At 41.5% G+C, this 25,201-nt stretch overlaps 3 protein-coding genes across 3 annotated transcripts; 2 read left to right on the plus strand and 1 right to left on the minus strand.

The window, feature by feature from the left end:
- On the plus strand, nt 1–6,382 carry LOC111974203 (RILP-like protein 2). Its single transcript, XM_024001853.2, has 4 exons — nt 1–555; nt 780–931; nt 4,807–4,935; nt 5,386–6,382. Exons 1-4 carry the CDS (start codon nt 151–153, stop codon nt 5,405–5,407), a joined length of 708 nt encoding a protein of 235 aa, XP_023857621.1. The 5' UTR covers nt 1–150; the 3' UTR covers nt 5,408–6,382.
- A 159-nt stretch (nt 6,383–6,541) lies between these two features.
- LOC111974204 (N-lysine methyltransferase KMT5A) lies at nt 6,542–13,885 on the minus strand. The gene is made up of 8 exons (XM_024001854.2): nt 13,728–13,885; nt 13,089–13,189; nt 12,798–12,948; nt 9,447–9,645; nt 9,213–9,300; nt 8,230–8,289; nt 7,954–8,144; nt 6,542–7,491 (listed from the first exon to the last, which is right to left on the minus strand). Exons 1-8 carry the CDS (start codon nt 13,735–13,737, stop codon nt 7,281–7,283), a joined length of 1,011 nt encoding a protein of 336 aa, XP_023857622.1. The 5' UTR covers nt 13,738–13,885; the 3' UTR covers nt 6,542–7,280.
- A 1,111-nt stretch (nt 13,886–14,996) lies between these two features.
- On the plus strand, nt 14,997–24,587 carry LOC111974835 (cyclin-dependent kinase 2-associated protein 1). Its single transcript, XM_024002865.2, has 4 exons — nt 14,997–15,162; nt 15,845–15,942; nt 17,071–17,197; nt 24,238–24,587. The coding sequence occupies exons 1-4, from the start codon at nt 15,096–15,098 to the stop codon at nt 24,303–24,305; spliced, it is 360 nt and encodes a 119-aa protein (XP_023858633.1). The 5' UTR covers nt 14,997–15,095; the 3' UTR covers nt 24,306–24,587.
- Nucleotides 24,588–25,201: the final 614 nt, after the last annotated feature.

Raw genomic sequence — 25,201 nt, forward strand, 5'->3', positions numbered from 1 at the left:
CAGGCTATCACTATTGGCTTATTTGTATGTCACTATACTCTGGTCAACCATTGAACATTTTCAAAGAGGATGGTCCATTCAGTTACTAACTTGAAGTGGCTACTGTAGCTCGCATGGAACTACATTTATTACAGTTCATACGTTTATTCTATGTTAAATGTCATAACGGTGGATTTGAGAAATCGGTCCCACCGGTTGAGAAAACATATTCGTGTTTCTTTCAACTCAATTCGGTGCGTTTTTGGAACACGAGAAATGGAAGAGTTGAACGAGTCCAAGTCCTCACCCGCTTCTGCGTTCGAGAAGGACGCATTTGGGCTGACAGTGGAAGATGTTTATGACATTTCATACGTCATTGGCAGAGATTTGTTGAAAATAATTAATACRGGCGAGGAAGTCTCAGATTTGCAATACAAAATTGTTCGTGTTTTGGAGATGTTTGAAACGTTAGTGAATAAGCACAACCTATCGCTGGAGGAGTTGAAAATGGAACGAGACAACTTGAAAAGTGAACTGGATAGAATCGTGAGAGAAAGTTCTGTCGGTCAGGAAGAGGTGAGTTTGATGTTTTCAGACCAGGAATTTTTAACAGTTGTGGACAGAATCGATACATTTAATTTCCCATAACGTGGTCATGTCTAACTGGACTAGGTTCTGTCAGGGTATGTAAAGGTTGTTTTACGTTTCACTGGGTTGYTATACACTCTACTTTGCAACACACAGTTGTGTGGACTCCTTTTTGTTATGAGTTTATCCCTTTAATCAATACCTTCTCTCAGCAAACACTAGGACCAAACAAACTGGTGGTAGACATGAAAGATCCCAACAGACCACGCTTCACAATGCAGGAGCTGAAGGAGGTGCTTCAGGAGAGGAACCAGCTCAAGGCACAGCTATTGGTGGCCCAGGAAGAGTTGCAGCTCTACAAGAGGTAGAATACAGAGCCAGACCTGACCAGTCCCCCCAACCAACATTTACACATATTTAAAGGGGAACTCTGTCTAAGAAGTGCCTAAACCTCAGACTTAAGTGTTGGACTGTGTCAAAGTGCATACCTCACTCAGGGAGAGTGAGGTAGAGCTAGATCACAAAGTTAGATATAACTTTGTGGAATACAGCAAATCTATAGGGAAAAAATAAACGTTCTGTTACAGTGAACATACCAAAGCCCAATCAATTGTGAGATACGACATATACATTTTGTGTGATAGATTTTTTCAAAATACATCACCCAACAAAACAAGCCTTTTACTATAGGCATAATTGTCAGAAACCATTTATTTCTTTCAAGGCCTTTCTCTGTAGCCTAAAGCAAGCAGAAAATGCCGGAGTCCAGTGCAACTTTAGTGCTCGGGAAATGTATACTGAAGCAAACATTTCACCCACCTTTTTATATAAGAAAGTCTAATAATTCCACAGCTTTTGTCTTCATAAACTTTCACTCACATAGCCTACTATGGGATAATCTAGACAGAGATTATCCCATAGACAGAGATACAGTTTCCAAAATAAAGGAAACACTCGAGTTAATGAGGGATACAAAGTATATAGATTTGGTGACTGAGACGGCCATGGCATATGGCTTACATAGTTAGAACTTTCATAAAAGCAATAAGTGACAACTTTACCCTGTGGATGGGGTCATTGTCATTGGAAGATAAATATTTCACCATAGGTTGAAGGTGATCACTCAGAATGGCTGTGTATTTATTGGCTTTTACCTTGCTCTCTAAGGGGTTTATTGGACCTAAGCCATTTCAGGGAAATGCCCCACACAGCCATAACAGAACCACCAGAACCCCTCACCTGCTTTCAATTTACTTTGTATGTCTGTCTAGAACAGGGATGGGCAACTGGCAGCTTTTGTAGGCCCGTGGATCAATTTAACAAGACAAACAAATTTACTCAGTCAGGGTCTCAACTTACTGTTGAGAGTTAGAATAGTAGAATACACAAGGTGCAATTTTGAAATTTGGTTGTGCATCAGCAGTTTTCCTGCTGACCGTCACTCAATTAGCCCATGTCAGCTAACATTTTTTAGATTGATAAGTTAGTCTAGCAGCCAGCTATTTAAACCTGTAGTAATCATGTTCGAATTACTGACTGGGGGGCCCCCATTGACTTTGTTAGTCACTCACTCAGATATCATATTAAAAACTGTAAACATTTCTCTCCACCCTATGGCAAAATTAAAAAGCTCTCACAATCTCACTGTAGAAATAGACGTTTATCCACGTTTCTCCAAACGTCAGATTTTAAAGTGTTTTTGACACCCTGGGTTGCTCCTGCTGCTCTGCATCGTTCCATTTCTCCAAACATCACATTTCTAAGTTAAGTTTATGCACTCATTCCCGAATGGTTAAGGTAAGGGTTGGGATAGGGATAAAAAAAAGTTTTTAAAAAAAGTGTCCACAACTGGGATCAAACACACAACCTTCTGATCCAGAGTCATGGGATTACACCCATCTGCCATCCCCGTAACAAAACTCAAGCCTACTTGATGGTAATAGCACACATTTGCCCCTAGTGGCCGGTTTTGATGGAATTTCCCGACGTCCTCAGGACATGGAAAGACATCCAATTTCAAAGTCAATCTTGAACGATCTCCCTGAGCCAAATGTATAGAATTGCATGGAATGAGTTATAAAATTGCTAAATAGATTTGCAGGAAATTAACTTTAAAACACTGTAGAGAGGAGGGCCRCTAAACTGTTTTGCTCGCAAGGTGGAGGGGAGACCCCAAAACTAAATTTCACTTAAGGCCCCCAAAAGGCTAGGGCCGGTTCTGACCGCACGTGTGGGTATGGATGTGGGTACTCAGACCTGTGAGCCACTGCGGCCCAGTATCATACATTCAGATTTTTTTGTGGCCCCCACCACCATCAGTCGCTCATCCCTGGTCTAGAAACTGGACTAGATTTGCTACCCCATAATAGGCTACGTGAGTGAACGTTTATGAAGACAAGCAGATGGTTGACATGACAGAAAGGTATGCAGAWATATTCTTATCTAAAAAGGTGGGTGAAATGTTTGCTTCTGTATACATTTCTCAAGTGAAAGTTGTGTTGTGTTGCACAGGACTTGCGCATTTTCTGCTTGGTTTAGGCTACAGCGAAAGGCATTGAAAAAAAGAAATAGCTTCTGACAATACGCCTATATTAAAAGGCTTGTTGGGTGATGTGGTAAAGTCTGATGTATTTTGAAAACTGCCGGTGACAGTGTTGTTTTAAGAGTTCCCTCATTCGTGTGTTGTTGTATGTGCAATAAACCCACGGGCTGCTGTTCCCCTCTTGCTTGGCAGAGATCTCAGAAAAGGTCAAAAGTTGTGAACCCGTGAATGTTTGTGGTATATTAATCAATTAGGCTTCCCGAATTTACACTGAACAAAAAAATGCAATATGCAACAATTTCAAGATTTTACTTAGTTACAGTTCATATAAGGAAATCAGTCAATTGAATTAAATTATTTAGGCCCCACTCCTCTTCAATGGCTGTGGGAAGTTGCTGGATTTTGGCGGGAACTGGAATACGCTGTYGTACACGTCGATACAAAGAATCACAAACATGCTCAATCTGTGACATGTCTGGTGAGTATGCAGGTCATGGAAGAACCGGGACATTTTCAGCTTCTAGAAATTGTGTACAGATCTGTGTGACATGGGGCGATGCATCATCATGCTGAAACATGAGGTGATGGCGGCGGATGAATGGCACGACAATGGGCCTCAGGATCTCGTCACGGTATCTCTGTGCATTCAAATTGCCATCAATAAAATGCAATTGTGTTCATTGTCCGTAGCTTATGCCTGCCAATACCATAACCCCATTGCCACCATGGGGCAGTCTGTTCACAACGTAGACATCAGCAAACCACTCGCCCACATGACGCCATACATGCTGTCTGCCACCTGCCCGGTACAGTTGAAACCGGGATTAATCCGTAAAGATTACACTTCTCCAGCATGCCAGTGGGCATCGAAGGTGAGCATTTATCCACTGAAGTCGGTTACGACGGTGAACTGCAGTCAGGTCAAGACGCTGGTGAGGACAATGAGCACGCAGATGAGCATCCTTGAAACAATTTGACAGTTTGTGCAGAAATTCTTCGGTTGTACAAACCCAGTTGTCAGCTGTCCAGGTGGCTGGTCTCAGACAATCCTGCAGGTGAAGAAGCCAGATGTGGAGGTCCTGGGCTGGCATGGTTACATTTGGGCTGCGGTTGTGAGGCTGGTTGGACGCGCTGACAAATTCTCTAAAACAACATTGGAGGCGGCTTATGGTAGTGAAATGAACATTCAATTCTCTGGCAACAGCTCTGGTGGACATTCCTGCAATCAGCATGCCATTTGCATGCTCCCTCAACTTGAGACACTTGTGGCACTGTGTTGTGTAACAAAACTGCACATTTTAGAGTGGCCTTTTGTTCCCAGCACAAGGTTCACCTGTGTAATGATCATGCTGTCTAATCAGCTTCTTGATATGCCACACTTGGTAGGTGGATGGAGTATCTTGGCAAAGGAGAAATGCTCACTAATAGGGGTTTAAACAAATTGAGAGAAATAAGCTTTTAGTGCGTGCAGAACATTTCTGAGATCTTTTATTTCAGCACTTTACATGTTTCATTTATATTTTTGTTCAGTGCATGTTCGCTGACAGAATGTAATTACTGTCAGTAGATTTGCTGTTTTCCTCAGGGGAGAGGCACTTTGAGATAGTCCAACACTAATTCAGAGAAGTTTAGGTAGTGAGACAAATTCCATAAATTTGCTGCTGTTCCCCTTTTAATGAAGTGCTCTGTTCTTGCAGTGGGATGCACTCACAGGGCAAGCATGCCATGGTAAAGGCTGACCTGGAATTTCCATCCCCTTCGGTTCCTGACACAACAGATGAGACTAAAGAAGAGGAACCAAAAGAGGAAAATACCATCAGAAAGCTGTAAGCAATGAGCTTTTTTCACAAATGAAAGTTGCATAACAATTTAACATCCATAGTGAAGTGTGTGAAAAGCATGTAGTTTGAAGAGGTTGATTTACACTCTGAAAAAACATTAAGTATTTCAGAGCCATTCATCATGGTATCACAGGATGGACAACCAGGGGTAGTTTGTTCTCACAGTCCATCTCTGCCTTATAATGACCTGCTTGTGACCGGCTGGCTGTTTGTGCTGATGCTGTGTGATTGAATGAAGAGAGAAAGCAGATGTAACTGTTGCTGACCACTTCGAGGCCAGCTTGGCTGTTGTGGTCAGCATTGTTATGGTCTGCACTCCCCCTTCACCTCCTTTGTAAAGACCAGTAGCTTCTAGGAACCTAAATTGTGTTGGCAAAAAAAGATTGCAGAGCAAGCTTTCTCAAATGCATTCTGAACTAATGTCTTTATTTGTAGGTTTTCATTCAGGCGGAAATGAGGACAACCGGTGTGAGAAGGACCTAAAGCATTAATACTAACTAACGATAAACCAAACATTTTTATGCACACTTTTCCCCCCTATGCTTTCTTTGTATTAGAATAATTTTAMATTTTTTAATGAATTAATGGCATTTTTAAACTCTAGAACAATTACGCCTTTTAAAAGTATCTCGGCATTGTTTTTATAGATTTGTGTCATGTCATTAATAGTTAAGGGAAAATTCCTATTTCTGCACTATAGGTAGATAACATGGTAGATGCACGCCAAACTCATGTTTCCTTGAACTTTGTACAAAAATGAGCTGTAACAGGATTCCTTTTTGGTTGAACATTCGCTATTTGGCTCAAACTCTGGATGAACAGATGGAACCTTGCAAAGACCAACATTCAAGCCGGGGGGTTAGAGACAGGACCTCCAAGACTACATGAGCACCCTACTGCCATTGGAATGTTTTAGCAAATAGTTAATTTTTTGAATGTACACTGAGTATACAAAACATTAACACCTGCTCTTACCACGAGACTGACCAGGTGAAAGCTATGATCCCTTATAGGTGTCAATTGTTAAATCCACTTAATCAGTGTAGATTAAGGGGAGGAGACAGGTTAAAGGATTTTTAAGCCTTGAGACATGGATTGTGTATGGGTACCATTCAGAGAGTGACTGGGCAAGACCAGTACCGTTGAACGGTGTACGGTATTAGGTGCCAAGCGCACCAGTTTGTGTCAAAGAATTGCAACGCTGCTAGKTTTTTTTCCCACTCAACAATTTCTCATGTATATCAAGAATGGTCCACCACCCAAAGGACATCCAGCCAACTTGACAACTGTGGGAAGCATTGGAGTCAATGTGCCAGCACACCTGTGGAACGCTTGACACCATGTAGAGTGTATGACATGACAAATTTAKGCTTTTCTGAGGGCAGGGGGGCACCACAAGGTATAAGAGTCTATATAAAAAGTGTTGACAAAATTGTTCACCCCGAATTTTTTTAATGCAAGTTCTGGACATTTTCTTTGCTTTTTACTGAGTGATTGAACATAACTTTTATACTAGCGCAAAGGGCTTCTGAACTCTACCATTTGACCTCTCAAACAATAGAGCACCTGTAAAGAAAACCATTTAAAAATATTACTGYTAGAAAATCACACCAAATATATTTAATCTGTTGCACGTTGTGAAATACTCATACAAGGATGCTGGACTGTTGCACGTCTGAATATTAATAAGCTTGCCTTTCTATGCTTTGCAAACTGAGCTTCCATGCTAGCCAGATTTATGAAAAGATTTGTCTATGTACACAGTTCATTTATGCTCAAAAAGAGCAACTTACATTGTATTCAAAATTCATTAGGATGTTTCACCCATTGCAACAAAAGCTACATTTTCAAATCAAGTATAAGCTGTTCTCCCCGAAGCCAGGACATTGACGCTCATATGAAAATTGTTGCGTCAACTAGTACCATACATAGCTTGATAAATGAATCACTTATATAAMAGCAACCTAAAAACAATAGCTAGTATGTTAAAAAATATATTTCACACGTCATGGACACACTGGCCTAAATATGTATAAAAACTCCATCCAAATCCAGCAATAAATTGATAGTTTTAAAAACAAATTTAACCCATGTGCAATCTTAAAAGGATGTCCTCTACCTTGTTCATACTGCCACTGTTTTGCCCAAAAGTAAAGCTTGAAAAAGCAGAAGACAGAAAAACATCAGGCGCACTTAATTTGTCTCACCGGAAAGCAGTTTGCACCTTAGGGCCAATGGAATGGATTTTTAAAAAACAAAGAGAACAGGTTCTCTTTTTGAAGAAATTAATGCACCTAGTCATTCTCTTGAGAGAATACTCTGGTGGCACATCAGTATTTGAGCCATGGGTGAGCACATATTGATTCCTTGCTACGGTCTCCGTAGTCATAAACCAGCTCTTCCTCTGCCACAATGTCCCTGGAAGCCACCAGTATGAGATGAGGTATTCCATCCATGTCATGGAGCTTGGTCTGGCAGTTGCCATTTTTACTGTGGTTTAGCAGCCTTCCCAGGCGAGTTGATTCTTTTGTAGCATCAACACTGTAAAGGAAATGAAAGATTTGAAAACATCCATGAGCTAGCTGACAATATTGTGGCAATACATACACCGAGTATACAAAAACATTAACACCTGCTCTTTCCATGACACCAGGTGAAAGCCATGATCCCTTATTGATGTCACTTGTTAAATCTACTTCAAAAATCATTATATATATATTTTTTAAACCCTCTGTGTAGAAAGGGAGGAGACCGGTTGAAGAAGGATTTTTAAGCCTTGAGACATGGATTGTCATCTACATGCCATTCGGAGGGTGAATGGGCAAGACAAGATTTAAGTGCCTTTGAATGGGGTAGGGTAGTAGGTGCCAGGCACACCATTTGTGTGTGTGCGTGTGGGAGTGCAACTCAATATTAGGAAGGTGTTTCTAATGTTTGGTGTACTCCGTGTATGTCAGGGTTACTTAATATAAACTGAAAATTAAGTTTGTGTAGATGACTTACCAGTAGGTTTTGCTGAGATAGTGAAAATAGTACATGTAGCAGCCAGTCCCAGGGTCTTGGGCATACAGAGCCTCTCTCTTCTTGGCATCAGTCAGATGCAACAAGTCACCATGATACTCAATTACAAATTGACCCTTCTTGAAACATCTGACGGCAAACACTCCTCTTCCCTTCCCCTCTATATTTTTTACCTATTGGGGTTTAAGTAGGTAAAAATCAAATTCCAGGTTCAGATGAYCAGGGTCAGTAAAATATGACTTTCATTTCAAAACCAACCTGCAGTCCTTCTTCAACTCCATGTTTTATCAGGTCATCAAGATGTCGGTGTTCTTCGTTCTGTTGGCAGAGTGTGGTTTTTAATGAGTAATTATAGTGACTCAATAAATATTGAGGCTGTCAAACAATACAGATATGTTTTTAATTGACTCTGTAGTTTGAATTTGCGCAAATTAGACCCTAAAGAAAGATTTGTCCATTTTAAAAAGCAGCGCATTGTGTTGCTCGCGAGTGGCGCAGCGGTTCAAGACACTGCATCTCAGTGCAAGGCATCACTACAGTCCCTGGTTCGAATCCAGGCTGTATCACATCCGGMCGTGATTGGGACTCCCATAGGGCGGCGCACAATGGCTCAGCGTCGTCCAGGTTTAGCCAGGGTAGGCAGTGATTGTAAATAGGAATTTRTTCATAACTGACTTGCCTAGTTAAATAAAGGTTACATTTACAGGCATACTATGCTCCGATTGTAAAGGAAGGATCAATGTTCTTGAAGTTTAACACTTGCGTGAACACAAGTACTCTAAGCTTCAGGCGTTCTAAATGATCCTCTCCCAAGTTCGAATTGGAGGGTTTACGATAAGAAAAAACATTTAAACCTGTCCAACAATTATGAATTCCACAGAAGACAATCCCTGATCAGCCAGGTCTGAGTTCATGTATGTAATACAGCTATTAGATGTAGCCTAGGCTACTTATTCATAACCATGTTCTTCAACATTAACTAGTTCAAGCTGCTACTACTAGAATTGAGAGCATTTGCTTAAATTCTGACCCGAGAATTACATTTTTTAAATATATTTTTTTACTAAAAACCACCACACACTAGATGAATGGATGTCCTGTTCTGATTAAAATCATTGTAGGAAGTTTAGCGTTCAAGAGGCATCCATCTACTACACATTATTCAATTCTGAGCAATACTTTTTTGTGGGGGTAGTATGGGTGATCCTAAAGCACAACTCACTTTGGCATTATATACTGACCTTCAATTCAGCTTTGCTTTTTCTGGAACTCTGTCTAATCGGATAATAATCTGTGACCTTCCTGTTTTGGGCAGCACTGCCTTGTGCTCTGGATGAAAAGAGAATACATTAATCCATTCTGAAACAAGCGTATGCGCCAATGGTCAGATGATCTGGTCACGAAGTGCTGGCCTGACCAACAAATACTGTTCTCCATTTAAACAAATATTTTATTGACGTGTCAGCACTACTTACTTTTTGACTTTTTGACTAGCTCCCCCCTTAGATTTGGGCATGGGGACATCTGGCGCACGCCCTGGGTTGGGGTGCGATTTAGGATCCTCCTTGATCTTCAAGGTAGTTGTTTCTCTGGGTCGAAGAGCCAAGCAGGTCCTCACTTTATTCTCCTCTTGCCGAGACACGCCAGCTTGAGAGTTAACTTGATTCTGTCTCACTGAATAGAATAGTTGGGAATGAAGCACAATGTACATCAGACCTGGTTTCATAAGCAAAACATACTGCCTAAATAAACAATTAGTTGTGTCATAAGACATAGGTCAGTGGACACTGCTGCTATGCACACACAGGAAATTATTCTGAAGGTCACTTAACTTCGATCTCCTGACTATCAAAGAATTTAGAGGTAAACAAAACATATGGAGCGAAATCGTTGCATGGCTCGAGGCCCTGGGTATGAACTCCGCCCTGTGCAACTGGGTCCTGGAYTTCCTGATGGGCTGCCGCTCAGGTGGTGAAGGTAGGCAACAGCACCACTACACTGATCCTCAACACAGGTGCCCCACATGGGTGCATATTCCACCCCCTCCTGTACACCCATGACTGCGTGGCCACGCACGATGTCTCCAACTCAATCATCAAGTTTGCAGACGACACAGTGGTAGGCCTTATTACCAACAACGACGGTGAAGTCCCTGGCAGAGTGGTGCCATGAAAATAACCTCTCCCTCAACAAAACAGCTGATTGTGGACTTCAGGAGACAGCACGTGGCCATCGACGTGGCTGCAGTGGAGAAGGTGAAAAGCTTCAAGTTCCTCAGCGTACACATCACTGACMATCTGAAATGGTCCACCCAGACAGGGTGGTGGTGAAGGTGCAACAGCAGCCCATAAGACCCACAAACTTTTACAGATGCATAATTGAGAGCATCCTGTCTGGCTGCATCACCGCTTGGTACGGCAGCTGCACCGTCTGCAACCACCGGGTGGTGCGGTCTGCCCAACGCACCACTAGGGGCACACTGCCTGCCCTCCAGGACGACAACTACAGCACCCGCTGTCACAGGAAGGCCAAGAAGATCAAGGACCTCAGCCACCCAAGCCATAGCCTGTTCACCCCGCTACAATCCAGAAGGCTAGATCAGTACACATGCAGCAAAGCTGGAACCGAGACACTGAAAAACAGCTTCTCTCTCAAGGCCATTAGACTGTTAAAGTCACCACTAGTTGGCCCCTGCCCTGAACTTCTGTCACTAGACGGCTACCACCCGGTTACACTACCATGCACAGTAAAGGCTGTTGCCCTATGTACAGTCATGGAACACTGGTCACATTAAATAATGCTTACAGTACACACTGTTTTACCCACTTCATATGTATACACTGTATTCTAGTCAAGGCCCATCCTATAACTACCGCTGTACATATACTACATATTCTAGCCCTATAGTCTATTCATTCCATCACACGACCAAAAGTATGTGGACACCTGCTCGAACATCTCATTCCAAAATCATGGGCATTCATTTTTTTTTTATTTAACCAGGTAGGCCAGTTGAGAACAAGTTCTCATTTACAACTGCGATCTGGCCAAGATAAAGCAAAGCAACGCAACAAAAACAGAGTTAAACCTACAGTCAATAACRCAATAGAAAAAAAATCTATGTACAGTGTGTGCAAATGTATTAAAGTAGGGAGGTACGGCAATAAATAGGCCAGAGGCAAAATAATAACAATTTAGCATTAACACTGGAGTGAGACACTGGGGTGCAAAAGAGCAAGAAAATAAATAATGTGGTGATGAGGTAGTTGGGTGTGCTATTTACAGATTGGCGGTGTACAGGTACAGTGACCGGTAAGCTGCTCTGACAGCTGATGCTTAAAGCTAGAGAGAGATATGTTTCCAGCTTAAGTGATTTTTGCAATTCGTTCCAGTCATTGGCAGCAGAGAACTGGAAGGAAAGGCGGCCAAAGTAAGTGTTAATATGGAGTTGGTCCCCCCGTTTCTGCTATAACAGCCTCAACTCTTCTGGGAAGGCTTTCCACTAGATGTTGGAACATTTTAGTGGGGACTTGCTTCCATTCAAMCACAAGAGCATTAGTGAGGTCAGGCACAGATGTTGAGTGGTTAGGCCTGGCTCGCAGTCGGCATTCCGATTCATCACAAAGTTGTTCGATGGGGTTGAGGTCAGGGCTCTGTGCAGGCCAGTCAAGTTCTTCCACACCAATTTCGACAAACCATTTCTGTATGGACCTCACTTTTTGTATGGGGGCATTAGCAAGCCTAGCCTGAACCTTGAAAAACAGCCCCAGACCATTATTCCTCCTCCACCAAACTTTAGTTGGCACAATGCATTGGGGAAGGTAGCGTTCTCCTGGCATCCGCCAAACCCAGATTCGTCCGTTGGACTGCGAGATGGTGAAGCGTGATTCATCACTCCAGAGAATGCGTTTCCACTATTCCAGAGTTCAATGGCGTCGAGCTTTACACCACTCCAACCGACACTTGGCATTGATCATGGTGATCTTAGGCTGTGTACGGCTGCTCGGCCACACAAACCCATTTCATGAAGCCCCCGACAAGCAGTTATTGTGCAGATGTTGCGTCCAGAGTTAGTTTGGAACTCAGTGAGTGTTGCAACCGAGGACAGATGATTATTTTACGCGCTTCAGCACTAGGCGGTCCCACTCTGTGAGCTTGTGTGGCCTACCACTATGAGTCTGAGCAGTTGTTGYTCCTAGACGTTTCCACTTCACAATAACAGCACTTACAGTTGACCGGACTGACTTGTTGGAAAGGTGGCATCCTATGATGGTGCCACATTGAAAGTCACTGAGCTCTTCAGTAAGGCATTCTACTGCCAATATTTGTCTATGGAGATTGCATGACTCAATTTTAAACACCTGTCAGCAACAGGTTTGGCTGAAATGCCCAAATCCACTAATTTGAAGTGGTGTCCACATACTTTTGTATATAGTGTAGCAGAAAGTGGGGGGGCAATACCAAATTTAAGGCCCATGATTTTTGAATGAGATGTTTGATGAACAGGTGTCCACATACTTTTGGTCATGTAGTGTATACACACACTGCTCGTTCTAATATTTATATTTCTTAATTCCATGCTTTTACATGTGTGTATTAAGATATTACTGCACTGTTCAAGCTAGGAACACAAAACAAGTATTTTGCTATACCCGCAATAACATCTGCTAAATACGTATACGCGACCAAGAGAATTTTATTTGACATCTGGTGGGTTTTTAAGGTCTTATTCAGACGATAATCAATATTGTATGGTTTAGAAAACGAGATGGTAAAAGTCCATTGTCATTATTGGTGGTGGATGGGAAAAACAAATGGTGGGTTACCTTTCCCTTGCTTTGATTTCTCAGTTTGTAGAGTCAATTTCTCAGGCACATTTTCCTCTTGGCTGAGAGAACTTGAGTTGTTGCAGAGAGGAGATTTAGGTTTGCTGGGACTCCGAAGACTTGGTAACGTGCTCTCACCATTACCTGCATCCTGCAACACATTAATGTTTCCATAATGGGTGAATGTATGCAACATGCAGTGGTGTAACTTAGCTAGCTAACACCTGAAAAGTATTGATGACCAATACCAGCCTGTATTAGTGCTATATTTCCAACACAATAACAAGTTACCCCATTCAATTCTGGTTTATTTTCCTTTGTCTCCTTTTCGACTTGTTTGGGCTGAAGGGTTCCCTCGGGTCCCTTGTTGGTGGTCAGCATTTTTTTCTTCCCTTTGAAGGCAAACATGTCAGGAGGTTAGCTAGGTTGACCTTGATATAGCCTACCATATCCAAAGTTTATTTTAGCTAGCTAGTTAGTCCCCAAAAATTGGGGACAAATATAAACAAGTCGGGCACGAGAGCAGAGCACATAAATACAAAAGCCACCATACAGAAAAATATTAATAAAATGAGGACAGATCGCATTTCATCATACATCAAATATTATTTGTACTGTACAATGCACTGTTACTAGTTATGTAATTTGAGGCAATTTAGTAAAAACTACAAATTAATCGTTACTTGACTGAAGCCTTGAAATCTGGGCATCTTTGAAAATGTACATTTATGAATATATATCTCAAATGTAGCTTGTCAATTTTATCAAAATAAAAAAACATTTAACGTCTCTCTCTAGCTTACTTTTGTCAAATTAGAGACGCAACGTGCTACGACTGTACTAAGTAACGTTAACGTCTTTGGCTAGATACAGTAACGTTGGATAACTAACTAAGTTAACTTCCTCAAAACTCCCTGTTTCGCTACTTACCTTTCGCCATTTCAAATCTCCAACAACTAGACAGTATATGCACGAATTTGCGTTATAGGTTTTGCAGTGTTCCTCGTTACACTAGCTAGAAAACAAACGCATAACCAGAAACCGACTAACCAAGTCACCACCACGCACTGTGCCCACAATAACAACTATTTTAAAAATCTAGCTACTGCGTCCCTGATTGGTTAAACACTACTCTAGTAGCATGTGATTGGCATGGCGCGAAACACACGTCAGAAGCCAAAATGTATCTAGTTTCTATGAGTTGTCTGTCCTTGACTTGATTTTAAAAAAGCACAAATTTGTGCATTGCAAATCTATTCAAAATCTCAGTAAGCAAGTAGGCTACATCATGTTTCGGTTTTCCCAATATGTGTCAATTGATATATATTTTCATCTGATAACGATAAATGTTACCTATGTTACCAATGTTACCTATCTGGTTTTCCCAATATGTGTCAATTGATATATATTTTCATCTGATAACGATAAATGTTACCTATGTTACCAATGTTACCTATCTGGTTTTCCCAATATGTGTCAATTGATATATATTTTCATCTGATAACGATAAATGTTACCTATGTTACCAATGTTAAAATGTCAAGCAAAGTAGTTCAATGCTTGTTATTATTCACATTTTATAAACTGGGTAGTTCGAGCCCTGAATTCTGATTGGATGAAAGCCGTGGTATAAGATATATACCACGGGTATGACAAAATATATATTTTTAATGTTCTAAATATGTTTGTAGCCAGTTTATAATAGCAATAAGGCCAATATACCACACCTCGTAACTAATTGCTTAATAAGTATGTCATGATTATGTAGCGTAAATGACGTAAGAGTAGGCCTACGCCTAGGATATATTTTTTCATTATTAAACATTATACTGTAACAACAATATGTGTAGGATAATACTTATTTAATTGTAATAATATCCTTATTACATTGCATAGCAATATTTTTTGAGTTACGTTATCCGTATTACTAGCACAGGCTACAGGAGCTGTATGGTCAGTCATCAATTTTTTTTATTCAGTCATCCGAGTTTGACATGAACTTTTTTATATTTTGCCTTAAGACTATAACCCAATACACTATAACAAAAAGCTTAAAGAAAAATAATTGAATAAATCGTGTATTTTTTAAAATTAATTTTGTAATAGTTATCGTAAGAAAGTAGTTTTTGGTGTCAAATAAGAATGTATTTGCTATTGTGAGGATATATTGCATTGTGGGTGTCAATATAAAGTGACGGCCATATTTGCCGGTGCTGCTCTGCTGTAAACAAAAAGTGTCTGAGGGAGACAGAGACGCTTCATTGGATTTTAGGACGATTTTTATTTCTTTAATTTACAATGTCTTTAGGAATGTCTTACAAGCCCAACCTCCATCAGCATGTTCTCGGAACTTCCGTGAACCAAGGTGAGGAGGACATTTCAGTTAATGTTTAGTCTTCACTCTGTTTTGTCGGTTGTAAAATTCGATGTTGTAATGAATACCTGGGGGAAGCCCGTGACTGTAGTTTTTGTCCAGTTATATGTATAGGGTCAGATCCTGAGAGCTGATTCATATCCGCCATTATCACTAATCATAAAACCCTTTCCCTCTCGTGCATCCGTAAAGTTTATAATTCGGTTGTTCACTCGTCTACCAAAACAGAACATGCGTACTCTATTGTCAGATTTTCTGTCAGGTTGGATGCTGTAACAGTGTATATTAAATGTATCACTTTGGCTTCTTAATTCTACCCGTACGGCTTCCTCCATGATTGTTTCACCAAGGCTAATGATTGATCTGGATGTGGACCGTTCTTTGACCCTTTGGTGACACCCAGTGTTCTCTGAGCCTCATTGCATCTCCATCTCACCCCTCCATACAGCCTCCATTAGTCTCCATGTATGTCAAGTTAAAATGGACAAAAGTAATGCAACACACTCATTGAAACAATGCCGTAAATAATAAATAAAAAAAGTCTAACGTTTCAGCCACTTATTCCTGGTCAACTTTAAATGATTCATTCCAAATCAATTTAATAATGCATGCATGTATTGCATGTGGCATATAGTATACTGTATATCTTTTAATTTTTTCACTCCTTCAACAGTTGCTGTTGTTCACTCTACTTCAACAAGCATATCAACACTACAATCTTACAGGCCAGTAGTGAATGACTATGGACCACCATCTTTCAGCTTTTCACAGGTAAAGACTGAAATTGTAAAATATGTTTTGGATGATGGCAATGCATTATCTAATGTGATAGATTATACCACACATTTTAAATGTTGCCAAATGTTTTTTTGCAGCACAAAGCATGAATTTCCATAGAATATTTCTGGTATCATTTACAGTCAGTGGCCAGTTATTATATACACCCATCTAGTACTGGGTTGGACCTCCCTTTGGCTCCAGAACAGCCTGAATTCTTCTGGGCATGGAATTGTTGCTCAATTGGTATCAAGGGACCTAACGTGTGCCAGAAAAACATTCCCCACACCATTACGCCACCAGCCTGTACCGTTGACACCAGGCAGGATGGGGACATGGACTCATGCTGCTTACGCCAAATCCTGACTCTGCCATCAGCATGACTCAACAGGAACCTGGGATTCATCGGGCCAGGCGACGTTTGTCTACTTCTCAATATTGTCCAGTGTTGGTGATTGTGTGCCCACTGGAGCAGCTTCTCTCTTTTTTTAAAAAATTATTATTATTTTTTGCTGATGGTGTGGAACCCGGTTTGGTCGTCTGCTGCAATAGCCCATCCGTGTCCAGGACCGACGAGTTGTGCGTTCCGAGATGCCGTTCTGCACACCACTGTTGAACTGCACCGGTATTTGCCTGTTTGTGGCAAATACCGGTGCAGTTAGCTTGCACGATTCTTGCCATTCTCCTTCGACCTCTCATCAACGAGCTGTTTTTGCTCACAGGGCTGCCACTGACTGTATGTTGTTTTGGTTTGTTGCACCATTCTCGGTAAACCCTAGACACTGTCGTGCCTGAATAGCCCAGGAGGCCGGCCGTTTCTGAGATAATGGAACTGCCTGGCATGATAAATAAAGGCAATTTTTTTGGGGAAATACTACACTCTGTCTCTGAGGTCACTCGTTTTGCCGATTCTAACGTTCAATCGAACAGTAACTGGATGCCTGTCTGCCTGCTTTATATAGCAAGCCACGTCCATGTGACTAACTGTCTGTAGGAGCGAACCATTTTCATGAACGGGATTGTGCACCTAATAAACTGGCCACTGAGTGTATGTTGGTGACTAATGTAATTGACATAAGTCACACTGTTTCATTTTCAAACCATTCTTTCATTGTATCACAGAGTTCAAGTGGAAGTCAAGTGCCTCAGAGTAAATATGCAGAACTGCTATCCATTATTGAAGAGCTTGGGAAGGAGATAAGACCAACTTATGCTGGGAGCAAAAGTGCCATGGAGAGACTAAAGCGAGGTATGTGCTTGCCTATTCATGCACTGTAATGCTAGCGCCTTAGTCCGTTCACAAAATTATCTGCCCGTGCGGTGGAAATGCCCAGACACTCTGACAAAATGTTAATCTTCGCTTGCAATATGGTTCAATACCCTCGCTTGCAATACTTTTTTTGACATTTTGAAAATTCAACTTAATTATCATCCAAAAATAACTGAAAGTTGGAATCTGTAGCGTTGAAACTGCCACATCCGTTTGCGATATTACAACAACAAAGATGTTACTTAAAACAACAAATATAGTTTTTCTTCCCTCTGACATCATTGCACACCATTGCACGCATGGTAGAACAGTACAGTATGTATGTACTACAATTTTTTTTTTTTTTTTACCACAATGCAGAATGCACCTCTGCCCCGTTTTCAAAAATATTAACAAATGCGACTGGTGCGACCAATGGCGATGTTTCAACAAATGCAGATCTCCGCTTTAAACGCCAAAGAGCTTATGATTTGCACAACTATTTAAGTCAATAAGTGATCGTTTTAGTCAAAAGTATGATATATTTGGGCTTGAAGTAGGACTGGGACGATACCAGTATTGCGATATTCTTTAGTGTCGTGGCAAGGAAACAAAGCACGAAGCGGATTAAACTTCTTTAGGAAAACGGAAAATGCTGGAAACGAACATCACTATGTTGTCATCCAGTCACATTTATTTATTTTCCAATATATTACATGCAGCAGGTTTTTAAAGGATCAAATAGTTTGGTCTGCTTCATGTTGTAATTTTTGCCATAGAAAAAATATTGCAATACTGGTATCATCACCACTCTAGTTTGAAGTGACAAATCCGAACTGCCCACTTCGTGCAAATCCGTGTGAATGCGGTGTCTTTTCCCATGATATGTAATACAAATTATTTCCAACCTACATCTAATTTCAGGGCTGGGTTTTATTTGAATGTTACCACCCACCAGTGTGGCGTTGTTTATTAATCAGAAACCACTGCAAAGTTAATTCTCTTTGCGACTGAGCCAAACCGTGTCCACTTGGCCGCCTGAGCCATCGAGCAAATTAAAATAGGGGGAGCAAACTTATGTTTTTGCACCTCTTATACATACATATACACACACACACACATAAAATTATAATTTTTATACAGACTAGCTCAAAATTAAGTGAAAATTGACACATTATCCAATGCATTATTATAATTATTCCCCCCCAAAAAGTGGAGGTGCAAAAACATAAGTTTGCTCCCCCTATTTTAATTTGCTCGATGGCTCAGGCGGCCAAGTGGACACGGATTATATACACTGCCTCAAAAAATAAAGGAACACTAAACAACACCAATTAACTCCAAGTCAATCACACTTCTGTGAAATCAAACTGTCCAATTAGGAAGCAACACTGATTGACAATAAATTTCACATGCTGTTGTGCAAATGGAATAGACAAAAGGTGGAATTATAGGCAATTAGCAAGACACCCCAAAAAAGGAGTGTTCTGCAGGTGGTGACCACAGACAACTTCTCAGTTCCTATGCTTCCTGGCTGATGTTTTGGTCATTTTTGAATGCTGGCGTGCTCTCACTCTAGTGGTAGCATGAAGACGGAGTCTACAACCCACACAAGTGGCTCAGGTAGTGCAGTTCATCCAGGATGGCACATCAATGCGAGCTGTGGCAAAAAGGTTTGCTGTGTCTGTTCAGCGTAGTGTCCAGAGCATGGAGCGCTACCAGGAGACAGGCCAGTACATCAGGAGACGTGGAGGAGCCGTAGGAGGGCAACAACCAGCAGCAGGACCACTACCTCGCCTTTGTGCAAGGAGGTTGCACTGCCAGAGCCCTGCAAAATGACCTCCAGCAGGCCACAAAATGTGCCATGTGTCTGCTCAACGGTCATAAATACAAGACTCCAATGAGTGGTATGAGGGCCCGACGCCCCACATGTGGGGTTGTGCTTACAGCCCAGCACCGTGCAGTACGTTGGCATTGCCAGAGAACACCAAGATTGGCAAATTCGCCACTGGCGCCTGTGCTCTTCACAGACTGAAAGCAGGTTTCACACTGGACACATGCAGCACATGTGACAGACGTGACAGAGTACTGGAGAAGCCGGGAGACTGTTCTGCTGCCTGCCAAACATCCTCCAGCATGACCGGTTTTGGCGCGTGGCAGTCATGGTGTGGGGTGCATTCTTTGTGGGGCCGCACAGCCCTCCAATGTGCTCGCAGAGTAGCCGACTTGCCATTAGTCGTGACCGAGATGAGATCCTTCAGACCCCTTGTTGAGACCATATCTGACATATGCACATTTGGCCTGCTGAGTAGGTATTTGCAGGGCTCATGGCAGTGCAAGGCCTCCTTCTGCCACAAAGCGAGTATGTCCTGCTGCCCGGGTTGTTGGCCCTCCTTCGGCCATCCCTCCACGTGCCCCTGATGCTACCTCGCGCCTGTTCTCCTTGTAGCGCAACTCCATGCCTCGGACACCTAACCGTACATGACACAAGCAAAAAACCTTTTTTCCACAAGCTCCGCCATTGATTTGCCCTATCCTGAGATGAAACTGCAACTACCACCTGCACCACTTGTGGGATGTTGTAGACTTCCGTCTCATGCTACCACTAGGGAGTGAGAGCACCGCCAGCATTACAAAATCGTGACCAAACACTATCTCAGCCAGCAAGCATAGGAACTCCGGAGCCAAGCTGCTCTTGTCACCACCTGCAGAACCACTCCTTTTTTGGGGTCTTCTTGCTAAATTGCCTATAAATTTCCACCTTGTTGGTCTATTCCCATTTGCACAACACAGTGAAATTTAGTGTCAATCAGTGTTGCTTCCCTAATTGGACAGTTTGATTTCACAGAAGTGTGATTGACTTGGAGTTAAATTGTGTTGTTTAAGTGTTCCCTTTATTTTTTTGAGCAGTGTATATATAGTGACTTTCTAAAGTATTCAGTCCCCTTGACTTTTTCCACATTTTGTTACGTTACAGCCTTATTCAAAAATGTATTAAATTGTTTTTTCCCCTCATCAATCTACAGACAATACCCCATAATGTCAAAGCAAAAACAGGTTTTATATTTTTGGGGCAAATCTATAAAAAACGGATATTATATTTACATAAGTATTCAGACCCTTTACTCAGTACTTTGTTGAATCACCTTTGGCAGTGATTACAGCATAGAGTCTTCTTGGGTATGACACTACAAGCTTGGGGAGTTTCTCCCATTCTTCTCTGCAGATCCTGTCAAGCTCTGTCAGGTTGGATGGGGAGTGTTGCTGTAGAGCTGTTTTCAGGTCTCTCCAGAGATGTTCAATCAGGTTCAAGTCTGGGCTCTGGCAGGGCCACTCAAGGACATTCAGAGACGTGTCCCGAAGCCACTCCTCGTTGTCTTGGCTGTGTGCTTAGGGTCGTTATCCTGTTGGAAGGTGAACCTTCACCTCAGTCTGAGGTCCTGAGCGCTCTGGAGCAGGTTTTCATCAAGGATCTCGCTGTACTTTGCTCCGTTCATCTTTGCCTCGATCCTGACTGGTCTCCCAGTCCCTGCCTCTAAAAAAACATCCCCACATCATGATGCTGCCACCACCACGCTTCACCGTAGGGATGGTGCCAGGTTTCTTCCAGATGTGACGCTTGGCATTCAGGCCAAAGAGTTCAATCTTGGTTTCATCAGACCAGGGAATCTTGTTTATCATGGTCTGAGAGTCTTTAGGTGCCTTTTGGCAAACTCCAAGCGCGCTGTCATGTGCCTTTTACTGAGGAGTGGCTTCCGACTGGCCACTACCATATAGGCCTGATTGCTGGAGTGCTGCATATATGGTTGTTCTACTGGAAGGATCTCCCATCTCCACAGAGGAACTCTGGAGCTCTGTCAGAGTGACCATCGGGTTCTTGGTCACCTCCCTGACCAAGGCTCTTCTCCCCCTTTTGCTCAGTTTGGCTGGGCGGCCAGCTGTAGGGAGATTCTTGGTAGTTCCAAACTTCTTCCATTTAAGAATGGAGGCCACTGTTCTTGGGGACCTTCAATGCTGCAGACATTTTTTGGTACCCTTCCCCAGATCTGTGCCTCGACACAATCCGGTCTCAGAGCTCTACGAACAATTCCTTCAACCTCAGGGATTGGTTCTTGCTCTGACATGCACTGTCAACTGTGGGACCTTATATAGACTGGTGTGTGCCATTGCAAATCATGTCCAATCAATTCAATTTACCACAGGTGGACTCCAATCAAGTTGTATAAACATCTCAAGGATGTTCAATGGAAACAGGATGCACCTGAGCTCAATTTCAAGTCTCATAGCAAAGGGTTTGAATACTTATGTAAATAAGGAATTTCTGTTTATTTTGATTAAATTTGCTACAATTTCAAAGTACCAGTCAAAAGTTTGGACACACTTACTCATTCCAGGGTTTTTCTTTATTTTTACTATTTTCTACATTGTAGAATAATAGTGAAGACATCAAAACTATGAAATTACACATATTGAATCATGTAGTAACCAAAAAAAGTGTTGAACAAATCAAAATATATTTGAGATTCTTCAAAGTAGCCACCCTTTGTCTTGATGACAGTTTTCCACACTCTTGGCATTCTCTCAACTAACTTCATGAGGTAGACACCCGGAATGCAATTCAATTAACCGGTGTGCCTTGTTAAAAGTTCATTTGTGGAATTTCTTTACTTCTTAATGCTTTTGAGCCAATCCGTTGTGTTGTGACAATGTAGGGGTGGTATACAGAAGATAGCCCTATTTGGTAAAAGACCAAGTCCATATTATGTCAAGAACAGCTCAAATAAGCAAAGAGAAACAACAGTCCATCGTTACTTTAAGATATGAAGGTCAGTCAATCCGGAAAATTTCAAGAACTTTTAAAGTTTCTTCAAGTGCGGTCGCAAAAACCATCAAGTCCTATGATGAAACTGGCTCTCATGAGGACCGCCACAGGAAAGGAAGATCCAGAGTTACCTCTGCTGCAGAGGATAAGTTCATTAGAGTTACCAGCCTCAGAAATTGCAGCCCAAATAAATGCTTCAGAGTTCAAGTAACAGACATCTCAACATCAACTGTTCAGAGGAGACTGAATTAGGCCTTCATGGTTGAATTGATGCAAAGAAACCACTACTAAAGGACATCAATAAGAAGAAGAGACTTGCTTGGGCCAAGAAACACGAGCAATGGACATTAGGCCGGTGGAAATCTGTCCTTTGGTCTGATGAGTCCAAATGTGAGATTTTTGGTCCCAACCGCCATGTCTTTGTGAGATGCAGAATAGGTGAACGGATGATCTCCACGCATGTGTGGTTTCCACCGTGAAGCATGGAGGAGGAGGTGTGATGCTGTGGGGGTGCTTTTCTGGTCAAATCAATGTTTATTTGTCACGTGCACAAAATACAACAGGTAGACCTTACAGTGAAATGCTTACTTACAGGCTCTAATCAATAGTGCAAAAAAGGTATTCGGTGAACAATAGGTGACACTGTCAGTGATTTATTTATAATTCAAGGCACACTTAACCAGCATGGCTACCACAGCATTCTGCAGTGATAAGCCATCCCATCTGGTTTGGGCTTAGTGGGACTATCATTTGTTTTTCAACAAGACAATGACCCAACACACCTCCAGGCCGTGTAAGGGCTATTTGACCAAGAAGGAAAGTGATGGAGTGCTGCTTCAGATGACCTGGCCTCCACAATCACCCGACCTCAATCCAATTGAGATGATTTGGAATGAGTTGGGACTGCAGAGTGAAGGAAAAGCAGTCAACAAGTGCTCAGCATATGTGGGAACTCCTTCAAGACTGTTGGAAAAGCATTCCAGGTGAAGCTGGTTGAGAGAATTTTTGGTTACATGATTCCATGTGTTATTTCATAGTTTTGAGGTCTTCACTATTATTCTACAATGTAGAAAAAAATAAAGAAAAACCCTTGAATGAGTAGGTGTCCAAACCTTTGACTGGTACTGTATATGACCGTTTTATAAATGGTTAAATTGCGTGATATGATAGCAATATGATTGCAAACTCGCTCCACCGTCACGCCAAGATGAATGGTTTTGACCACTAAAGTTTTGCTTCACTACACGCTCCACTGCTTTGATTGGTGTAAAGTTAGCTAGAAACCACAAGTATCTATCCAGATAATGAAAAGTCACCCGTGAAATAAAATTCTAGGAATTATAGTTACATGTAATTTGTGGCATTCATGAGCAAAGTCATTGTAGCCTGTCATTTCACTTCCCCTTTGAGAACCATGAGCATGTGCTGCCTTGGCATTGCTGTACCGCGGCTGAAGCCTGCCAGCAGCCTACCTACCAAAGTTTGGACCGTTACAATGTAGAAAAATGCATATGAGCTATCTTTCAATAGTTATCCATATTACCGGAGCTTCATCTTCTAATTATTTCTATGTCGGATTCGCAGCTGCAATTTATGGAAGATGCCAAAACTTTGGAGATCACAATAGAGGGTGAAGTCAAATATGCAAGTGGTTTCCATCTGTGGCAAAGTTTTCCCCAAATCAATGCTTAAGACAAATCCAGGTCCTTAAAGGTAACCAGTAGAGGTACACTTAGTGTTAGCTCATTTACTACATATTCCCACTGAGATTTTTGGTGTAACACAACTTCAAGCCTTTTTTGGTCCCTCCTGAGTTTTCATTAGCTTATGAAGTGTCGCACAAAATGTGCAACACAAAACACCTGTGGGAATCGGTTTTAAAAAGGAGTACAATAAGTGTATTTTTGGTATTTTCTCTTTTCTCTGTGATGTGAAAGTTCCAAAGGTGTCCATAACGATATCGCAAGCAGGGGTTATTAACATTTCTAAACGTTAAAACAGAGCGTCAGGACTGTAATACATATTGGCCCAGCTGTGGTCCATATGTTTGACTGAGAACCCTAGGGAGGGCTGTATGCCCCCTTTGGTTCTCGAGAGCTAGTGCTTACCTTGTGGAACCTTACAATGCACCATTGGGTTCTGTAAAGTTATAATTTGATGTTTCATGGACTCCAGCAGTTAATTGTGTTTTTACCTTTTCTATTGTTTTTATTTGAAGGTATCATTCATGCCAGGGGGCTTGTACGTGAATGCTTGGCAGAAACAGAGAGAAATGCAAGATCCTAACAGGCAAAGTGCAATGTTATTGAATTTAATTGGACCAACTCTCCATACTGAAGATCTACAAGACTCAAAAGACAAAGCTCTTAGTCAATACTTTTATTGGACCGATTAAAAACTACAAGTTTTTTTTTTTTTACTGCGATGGCACGTTGGGCTTTGACCAAAAAAGTGACCTATGAGCTGTACTTGACATGAATTTCCTGGTTTTATTTGTGCTCCCCTTGGAAATGCCTAATTTCAATATTACTTGTATGAATAAAAAATTATGAAAACAAACAAAATGCATGTTATGTAGCAATGCCCCTATCATTTAATGAAACGTGCATGGATTTTATAGTGTAAGGCATTTTGACAATGGATGAGTTCTACCTATAGCTAATATACTTAGTAGCTACTAACTATATTACTATAGTAAATATAACATATACTATAATAGTTACAGTATCTTTTTACTATAGTAGCTATAGCATCTTTTAAACATATTTAATGAGTAACAGCAAAAGGGATAGGTGCTTTTAGCATGTATTTACATACACGTTGCTTTTAATTGTATTTGGTTGCACAAAAACAGTCCGTGGGAAGCCAGAAGTTATCCATTTCATCTTACTGCCGGTGGGCAGGACTGTTGGTAATTATGGCGGGGGTATTTTGAGACAAACTATCTAATGGATGGTATTATTCAATACACTTTCTGGGGGACTTTTTTTATTTATTTTTTTAAACATGGGGTAAGCAGAGTTAAGTGGGTCTACAACAGACACACGTTTGGAAAGTCTGTTTAATAATACGATTTAGATATTTTGTTTAAACCCCCAAATGACCAAAAGACCAAAAGTCCTGTCCACCGGCACAGTAAGTCTGGCTTCCCACAGACGATTGTTGTGCAACCCAATACAATA

This window comes from Salvelinus sp. IW2-2015, linkage group LG15 (genome assembly GCF_002910315.2).
Source record: "Salvelinus sp. IW2-2015 linkage group LG15, ASM291031v2, whole genome shotgun sequence".
In the NCBI taxonomy this organism is placed as follows: domain Eukaryota; kingdom Metazoa; phylum Chordata; class Actinopteri; order Salmoniformes; family Salmonidae; genus Salvelinus; species Salvelinus sp. IW2-2015.

Coding starts and splice junctions, on each gene's coding strand:
- LOC111974204 (XM_024001854.2), bottom strand. Junction 12,949..13,088: donor ATAAACCAGAATTGAATGGG/GTAACTTGTTAT, acceptor AATGTGTTGCAG/GATGCAGGTAATGGTGAGAG. Junction 7,492..7,953: donor TATCTCAGCAAAACCTACTG/GTAAGTCATCTA, acceptor TTTCCTTTACAG/TGTTGATGCTACAAAAGAAT.
- LOC111974835 (XM_024002865.2), top strand. CDS start 15,096: ATGTCTTTAGGAATGTCTTACAAGCCCAACCTCCATCAGCATGTTCTC. Junction 15,943..17,070: donor CATCTTTCAGCTTTTCACAG/GTAAAGACTGAA, acceptor ATTGTATCACAG/AGTTCAAGTGGAAGTCAAGT. Junction 17,198..24,237: donor CATGGAGAGACTAAAGCGAG/GTATGTGCTTGC, acceptor TTTTATTTGAAG/GTATCATTCATGCCAGGGGG.